General features: G+C 37.4%; 1 protein-coding gene across 1 annotated transcript in view; it reads right to left on the minus strand.

Annotated features, from left to right (window-relative positions):
- Window positions 1–8,377, minus strand: part of ADGRG7 (adhesion G protein-coupled receptor G7) — a 125,245-nt gene extending 116,868 nt beyond the window's left edge. Inside the window, 3 exon segments of the mRNA XM_044669200.1 lie at window positions 4,786–4,916; window positions 7,088–7,198; window positions 8,332–8,377. Coding sequence (XP_044525135.1) covers window positions 4,786–4,916; window positions 7,088–7,198; window positions 8,332–8,377 — 288 coding nt within the window.
- Window positions 8,378–9,525: the final 1,148 nt, after the last annotated feature.

The following is a 9,525-nucleotide window of genomic DNA, read 5'->3' on the forward strand; positions in this document are numbered from 1 at the left end:
TTCCTTCCTTCCTTCCTTCCTTCTCTCCATCCCTCCCTTCTTCCTTCTTCCCTTCCTTCTTTTCTTCCTTTCTGTCTTTCTTAACTAGGTCTCTCCATCTTGCCCAGGCTGGAGGTGCAAAGTCTATTCATGGACTCAGTCCCACTACTGATCAGCAGGAGTTTTGACATACTGCTTTCCCAGCCCAAGCCAGCTTGCCTCTCCTTAGGCAAACTTATACCCCTCTGCCCCAAGGGGCTTACCAAATCAATGCCAAAAGGCATAGAAATCCAATAGGCATAGCCCATAACAGCTCAGAACTCATCTCATCAAGCTCAAGAGATCTGCCAGCCTTGGCTTTTCAGTAAGTGAAGTAACAGGCATGTGCTACCAAATCCAGCCACCCTAGCTAATTTCAAAGAGGCACCAAAAGAGGAGTTTACACTTGAGGAAACTGAAGCCCAGAGATATCCCAGGTAACAAAGGTAGTAGGTAGTAGATCCAGCATTTGAACTCAGGTCCTCTTATTCCAATTCTGGCAGTCTTGGCATTTCCCCATAATGTAAATTTACAGACATAACTTTTGACAGTTAATAGCAACTGTCTAGCTATTAGTACACTAGTATCTAAATCTCCTGAATGTTGAACTCTCTCAGTCATGACTTTACCAATAACCTTTGAGGACCCTTAGATGTGAAGCATTCTGCTACGCTTTTAGGCAACATTGTTCCCTTCTATAAAAATTCCATCCCTTTGGGATATCATTTGTCCCAAGTTGAGTGACATCAATTAGAAGGTTGTTTCAAGAATCTAGGTTAGAGATAATGATGATGAAAGCCTGTGTCTAGATTACTGAAACAGCCTTCTAATTGGTCTCCCTGACCTCCTCTCCTGTCTCTCATCATTCCAGTCCATCCTGCACCCTGATGCCAAAATGACTTTCCTTAAGTGCAGATCTAACCATGTGTCTCCCCTAATCAATCAATTGCTGGACTTTCTTATTGCCTCAAGGATCAACTATGAACTCTGTTAAGGTTTAAAAAACTTTAAAAAATGTTTAATTACAAGTAGAAACAATTAAAAAATTTTGTTTTTAAATTTAAAATTTTATCTTTATTTTATTCCAATGAAAAATTTTCACATGAGTTTTCCAAAGTCACATGATAGTAGAAACAATTTTTGACAGTTGTTTTCTGATTCAGATCCTCTCCCTTGCTCCCTCTCTCTTTCACTCCCTCAGGTGGTAAATGATTATCTTTTAAAACCCTAATAACCTGGCTCCAACCTCTTCATTACCTCACTGGACATTACTCCACCACCAACATGCTGCACTCTGGCCAGACTGTCCTCTTCTCTGTTTATCATACACAATATTCCCTTTTCTGTGTCTTTCCTTGGCCAGCCCCCATGTCTAAAATATATTCCCTCCTTACCTTTGCTTCTCAGGTCCTCCCTCCTTGAAGATGCAGTTCAGGCACCATTATCTGTGTGAAGTCTTTCTGCCTCTCCCCAAATGCTTGTGCTCTCTAGCCCAGTCTACCGTTTATTTTTTAACTTTGCATATATTCATTTTATATTTATGACATATGTCTTTTTATGTGTACTCATTATCTCCTTTTAGAATATAAGCTACTTGTGAATAGAAATGATTTCATTATTTTGTTGCTTCCCTTGGCTTCCTCAACTATAAACAGGGACAACAATCACACATCTCCTAGGGTTGTTGTGAGGCTCAAATGAGATCATGTTAATAAATCACTTAGCACAGTGCCTGCCACAGAGCAGGTGTTTAATAATTACTTGATGATTGGCTGATAATTCCCAGGGCCCCTCCCCTGATTCATGAGAGTACCAGTCCCTCTCAAATATAAATGTTACAGGGATGCCAGGTGACTCAGTAGAGAGGGAACCAACCTGGAGATGGGAGATCCTTGGTTCAAATCTGGCCTCAGACACTTCCTAGCTGTGTAACCCTGGGTAAGTCACTTAATTCCCATTGCCTAGCACTTGCCACTCTGCTGCCTTAGAACCAATACTTAATATTGATTCTAAAACAGGAGGTAAAGGTTTTGAAATAAATAAATAAGTATCCAGGAAGTTGTCTGTTTGTAGCTGAGTAATCCACCCCAGGAAACTAAGGGCTCAATTTCCTCAGATGCAAAAACAGCATCTATTTCTGTGTTATGAAGTTCAATGCATTACTAAATGTAAGCATAAATAAGGAAAATCCCTGTACACTAGGATAGCAATGTAATCATGTAGCATAAGTAGATCATTTAATTTTTACCCAAATCTGGATCAACTAACCCATTAGGCAGATTGGCAATTAAACCTTCCCTATTCTATCCCCACCTACCACTACTGCTTAAGCATTTTTGTGATCCAGGAAGACCACTCCACTGCTTTATTTAAAGATCTCCAAAAGCTGAGCTCCTCCTAGTCTGAGATTCTGATCAGCTGCTATTTGAGCAAAAATAGCTCAGTGGCTGATTAGGTTTTCTTCAAGCAACTGCCCAATATTCATCATTGCTCAGCTAAATGGCACAAGAGACTATCTGCCTTTTTTGATCCAGCCATAGCACTGCTTGGATTATACAAAGAGATAATAAGGAAAAAGACTTGTAGAAAAGTATTTATAGCTGCACTCTTTGTGGTGGCAAAAAATTGGAAAATAAGAAAATGTCCTTCAATCAGGGAATGGCTGAACAAATTGTGGTATCTGTTGGTGATGGAATACTATTATGCTCAAAGGAATAAAGAACTGGAGGAATTCCATGTGAACTGGAATGACCTCCAGGAGTTGATGCAGAGTGAAAGGAGGAGATCCAGGAGAACATTATACACAGAGACTGATACACTGAGGTACAATCGAACATAATGGACTTCTCTACTAGCAGCAATGCAATGATCCAGATCAAGGCTGAGGGACTTATGAGAAAGAAAACTAGCCACATTCAGAGGAAGAACTGTTGGAGGATAAACACAGAAGAAAAACAACTGCTTGAACACATGGGCTGATGGGGATATTATTGGGGATGTAGACACTAAATGATAACTCTAGACCAACTATCAATAATATGGAATTAGATCTTGATCAATGACACATGTAAAACCCAATGGAATTGTGTGTTGGCTAAGGGGGGTTATGGGGGTTTGGGGGGAGAGGGAAAGAGCATGAAACATGTAACTAGGGGAAAATATTAAAAATAAAAATTAAAAAAAAGATGGCACAAGAGTCATCGCTACAAAATTTTATACAGAAAAGTTCATTATAGTTCAATTCATCCTCTACATGTAAAGTTTTCAGAACACACACACACACACACACACACACACACACACACACACACACACACACACACACACCAGAGGCAGATAGGAAAGAGGACAAAGCACTGAACTTGGAGTCAGGAAAACTTAGATACTTACTATCTATATGACCCTGCTCAAGTCACCTAACCTCACTCAACCTTAGCTTCTTCAACTGTAAAATGGGAATAATAATCACGCCCACTTCCAAGTTTTGTTGTTAGAATCAAGATAAGTATTAAGCACTTTGTAAATCTAATGATACTATAGGAATGCTAGATTATTATTGTTATTACACATTTATATGTTTACATATATATACGTACCCTAAATCCACATCGTAAGCAGTTTATTTATCTACTATAAAAGTCTTATATCAAATATATCCTGTTTCTATTTATTCCTTGAAACTAGGAGTCATGTGGTGTAGCTGTGAACTGTCTAACTGTTCTGGAGGGCACATGTGTGTGTACACACATACACAAAAAAAAAATGACAACAACCCTAATTTAAGATATCATTGGTCATCTCTGAGGTAACAGTTTCAGTAGAAAAATGAGGTTGGAAGCCAGATTTCAAGGGTCTGAGGAATGAGTGATAAGGAAATGGAGACAATCAAAGGACTCTAGCAGAGGACTGGCCAATGCCTACAATGACTTACACATATATTTAATATTAATATTGCTTCCTCTTCAGTGTTTGGTATTCTCCAAAAGGGGGGTTGTGGCCTAACCTGAAAGACTATATGATCAGCTAATTAGAGGATAAAAAGATCATCCAATCATGAGACTTGTCTCCAACACAACCATATCTACCTGTTTGCCTCAAAACTCTCCTACTACCTTTCCTTCTGGAGCTGTGCAAATCCCCAAACTACCGCCTTCCTCGCCAAGAGTACCTGCTTGGGAGCCCCCAAAAGCATCTTCATAGATGCCATTGAGAAAATCATCACTTCTCCAGAGGATCTTTACCCTACCTGCATTACTCTATTTATGGCAGCGCAAGTGCTTCTCAGAGTATTGGCTCTGGAACAGTGATCAATGAATAAGGCTTGATCACGTCACCCTCCCTTCAATAAATCCCTTTGAACTCTAGAGTCAAATATTAACTTTTTCTTTTATCCACTTTTTCCAATTTCTATTGTTGAGTAAGTTCCATAATTATATAAATTAGCAATGGTAATACATACATACAAATTTATTTAAAAGTGAAGATACTGTTCAACTTTTTTTATTTTTTCTTAACTAAGAGGAGTTGGAGACCACTGATAGAGATAATTCTTTCTAGGAGTGTATCAATAAAATGAAAGAAAATATATTCTAACAATTTGAGTGTTAATTAAACCAGGGTCAAATGAAGGGATTTTTAACAAATACACTTTATTGTTATCTTTCATTTTTGCATTGCCTAAATTTCCTCCTATCCCTTAAATTAGTTCTCTGTCAGACTCTTGGACCATGAACCATGGCTATGACAGAACCAGATAATTCTTATTACCAAAGTTACACAAAAAGAACACATACCATTGTTGGTATTCTTTTCACATGTTTCTATAGAAGGTCCATATTTTCCCACTGTGATAATGCCGAAATGGAAATTGCCATCAGTGCTGCTTTTACAGAAATTAACTGTATAAGAAAAAGAAAATATGTTTAAGATTCATATTAACATACAGGCCTTTTCAAATTAGAAATTACTGAGAGGTCAAGAGATAAAGCCAACATGGTATGAGTGAGGGTCATAAAAGGTTCATCGAGGCAAAATCCTAATGTACCTTTGATCCCAGCTCCTCTATCTATTGGAGCAGACTGCCCCTTCAAACCATCTCACTAATCTTTAGCTTCTCATTATGTATTGGTTTCTTCCCTTTTGTCTTTAAACACAGAAAATTTTTTCAGTTTAAAACTCCTATCCTCTAATGACACTACTGGGTCTTTATCCCAAGAAGATCATAAAAATGGGGAAAAGACCTACTTGTAGAAAAATATTTATAGCTACTCTTTATGTAGTGGCAAAGAATTGGAAATTGAGGGGATGTCCATCACTTGGGGAATGGCTAGACAAATTGTGGTACATGTTGGTGATGGGATATTATTGTGCTAATATTATTAATAACTATTGTTAACTAATATTATTCTTATAAGAAATGATAAGCAAGATGATTTCAGAAAAATGGAAAGATCTACAGGAAGTGATGCAGAGAGAAATAAGCAGAACTGGGAAAATATTGTATTCGATAACAGCAATATTGGACAATGATCATCTGTGGAAACTTGGCTCCTTTCAGCATTGCAGTGATCTAGGACAATCTTGAAAGACTTTTGATGGGAAGTGCTATCCACCTCCAGAGAAAGAACTGTTGAAGTCGTCTTTCACATCAGTGTTTTTATGGTTCTATTTTGGGGTTTTGATTATGTATGATTTTGCTCTTACATCAATGAACAACAGGGAAGTGTTTTGCATGACAGTAAAAAATAAAAAAAAGTAAAATAAAATATACTTTAAATTTTTAAAAATTAAAACTCCCACCCTCCCCTTGACTCTACCATCTCCTCAAGCTGTCATCCTATATCTCTTCTTTTTTCAGTAGCCAAATTCTTAGAAAAACCCATTTATTGACTTGCATATATTTTATATGTACTTGTCTCCCCCTTGTAATTATAAGGTGATTATTAGTATGAATGAATGAAAAAAGACAATTTCTAAACACTTAGTATTTGCAAAGCATTGTGTGAAGTGCTGGGAATATACTTAACAGTAGGCAGCTAGAGTGGCTATAGACCACCCACATTGCCCTCATTTCAACAGCTTGAGCAAGTGTTTACAGCTATTCACTTTGCTGTGTTTTGTTTTAAATCCATTCAAGAGCTCTGCAAATGATACAATCAGGATTACACACTGCCTCATACCTGCAACTGATGGACTCCTACAGTGCAATTGTTATTCAGTCATTTCAATCATATCTGACTATTTGTGACCCCATTTGGGTTTTTTTTCCAGGAGAAGTTTACCATTTCCTTCTCCACCTCATTTTACATATGAGGAAACTGAGGCAAACATGGCTAAGTGACTTGTCCAGGATCGTACAACTACTAAGTGTCCAAGGCCAGATTTGAACTCAAGTCTTCTTGACTTCCAAAGTAGATGTCTGGTATGTTCAGAAGAAATGTTAATTTATATTAATCAAATTGGCAAGTAAATTTTAAGAATCATTATTACTGTTAAGAGTGGGACAACTTATTGCCCTATGGCTTCATTCAACATTGTGTGTTATAGACTGGCTAGGTTGAAGCTCTCCTTCCTGACCACCATTCCTTACTCTCTCATACAATTCTATGTCTGCCCCATCCTTCCAGCATTTATTATACTCTTTTCTACCTTTCCTATGTGCCCTCTGGGACTGTTGCTTTTTGTCAATACATTGCCCTTTTTATTAGATCTGTACCCAATCCTTTGGGTATTGGGAATTATTAAGTATGTTTTTTTATTTTAATTATATGTGTACATGCTTTTTCACCTGAAGAGAACGTAAGCTCCTTGAAGGCAGACATTATTTCATTTTATCTTTGTATCACATAGTAGTATTTAACAAGTTTTTCTTAGAATTACCAGACCATAAAATCTTGACAGCAGGGATTGTCTCTTTTTTGGGATCCTCCTTAGCACAGAATCCTGCACATAGTAGATTTCCAGATTCCTGACCTCAAACAAGATTTCATATAGAACTGTGATGAAGGCAATCTTTTACCACCTGGCCATGCAGGTGAAAAAATCAAAACTTCAGCCCAAAGAAACTTACCTATAGTGCATCTCCATCCCTTCCATTGTTCTGGGCAAATGCATCCATCCTTCTCCAAGGTGCCCCCATTCTTACAGAAATCAAAAGAGGTGGGTGGGTATATCGCTGTTGCTAGAAAAACAAAATATTTAAGCATAGGATCCAAACAGGCTGGTTTGTTTTTCTTTTTAGTGCTCTGGGCAGAGTAATTTCTCTAGATAAAAGTGACTTTACATAGAATATGATCACAACAGATTGTTATCCTAGTTTTCTATTTAGGGCACGGACAACATCACCAGTAGCAAACATTCTGTGAGGCAGCTGGGTGACACAGTGGATAGAGTACTGAACCTGGTGTTGGGTTAAACCTGAGTTCAAATTCAACCTCAGACACTTGCTTGCTGTGTGACCTTGAGCAAGTCACTTAACCCTGTTTGCCTTAGTTTCTTCATTTTTAAAATGAACTGACAAACCACTCTGGTATCTCTGCCAAGAATATCCCAAAAGGAGTCATGAAGTGTCAGGTACAACTGAACAACAATGTGCCAGGTATGAAGCTAAGTGCTGAAGATACACAGAAAGAAAAAATCATGATTTCTACCCTCTAGAACATCACATTCTAAAGGGAGAGGATAAATAATAATAGCTAACTTTGTATAACATTTACTACATTCCAGGCAGAGTGCCAAGGCTTTATAAATATTACATCATTTGATTATCACAACAACCTTGGGAGGTAAGGTACTTTTATGATCTCTATTTTATAGATGAAGAAACTGAGGCAAACAGAAGTTAAGTGACTCGTTCAGGGTCAACACTGTTCAGCAGTGTCTGAGGCAGGATTTGAATTTAAGTCTTCCTGACTCCAGGTCCAGTGCTGTCCACCTATCTGACTCAAATGACCTCTTAGCCCTAAATAGAGGGCTAAGTCTAGGGCAGCACCTCATTGTAGCTTAGAGGGGATCTTGGGTCCTCAGTAGTTGTGCCACAAACTCTGGAAGGTTCTACCAGGCTAGAAAAATTTTAAGCATGGGCTTGGCAGTTTCTATAGTCTGCCAGACTAACTCACTTCAGAGCTGCTCATCACCAGAAGCTTCACTGGAAAGGCAATGAATGTTTTAGCCATAGCATCCTTTACTGAATAATCCAAATGTTCTTTGATGGGTTATTAGCTCTTGAAGAACAGGAAGAGACCATGGGCAGTTTTTTTTTATAACATCAACTACCCATATTCAATACTTAGCACATAACACCCACATCAGTACTTGCAGGGGCATGATTTTCTTGGTGTGAGCTCTCTTTTTTCACCATCTTGGATGTTGACTAGGGCAGAGGTTGAAAGCTACAGGCTAAATCCAGCTTGCTTCCTGCTTTTATACAGCCCATTTAAAAGTAAATATAATAAATAATTTTATTTGAATTTATTTAAATGATACATTTTAAAAGAAATGTAAAAATTCTTAGCTCTTGGGCTGTACAAGATGGCAGGTTTTGGCTCCTGAGCCATAGTGTATTGATCCCTTTTCTAGTAGGTACAATATGCAGGGCACTGGGGCAAGTTATTAAAATACACATTGCATATCTTTATTCTCATGGTCTTATAGCTTAGGAGGGGAAACTTGGTTAAAATAAATTACATTTTTTTTGTAAAATTAATGTTAACTTATAGACCATTGTTACTTTGTCATTTTCCTACAAATTTATTTCCTCCAAAATTAAAAAAAAGAGGAGTAAGCCTGATGATTTTGTGTTATTGCCTCACTTTAAGTCCAGTCTGAGAGCAAATCATCACATCACCCCATGATGTCATTAGTCCTCTTCAAAAATGAAGGATGAACAGCAACACTTTATTTCCTCTTTCCTCTTTTTTCTTTTTTTTTTTAATTAATAGAATTTATTTACAAGTGTCTCATTCCCCTTCTCCTCCATACACCATATAAAGCATCATCTGGGAGTCAGATATGTATATATGTTATGTCTTTCATGTCTTTCCTGTTTTCATATTTCTTTTTTTAGTTCATTCTCTGGCAGTAACATTCATAGTTTATTCTTCAAATATAAAATTTGTAGCTGTGTATGGTGCTCTCTTCATTCTACTGTTTGTTTTTGTTGTTTGTTATCTTATATAGTTGTTGTATTTTTTGCTGTTTGTTATCTTACATAGTTTTTTTTAAAACATTAACCTGCTCATCTCTCATGGTGCAGCAGTACTCCATCATAAAACATATACTACAATTAGTTTAGTCATTCCGCAATTGATGGGCATTCTCCCAATTTCCATGTCTTTGTCACCACAAAGAGAGCTGCTATAAATATTTTGGAACATATGGCTTCTTTTCCTTTTCCCCTGATTTTCTTAGGAAAAAGACCTAGTAAGTATACACAGTTTTATAACTTTCTGGGTGCAATTCTAAATTGCTCTCCAAAATTATTGGATCAGTTCACAGCTCTACCAACAG

Source organism: Gracilinanus agilis, chromosome 3, assembly GCF_016433145.1.
Source record: "Gracilinanus agilis isolate LMUSP501 chromosome 3, AgileGrace, whole genome shotgun sequence".
In the NCBI taxonomy this organism is placed as follows: domain Eukaryota; kingdom Metazoa; phylum Chordata; class Mammalia; order Didelphimorphia; family Didelphidae; genus Gracilinanus; species Gracilinanus agilis.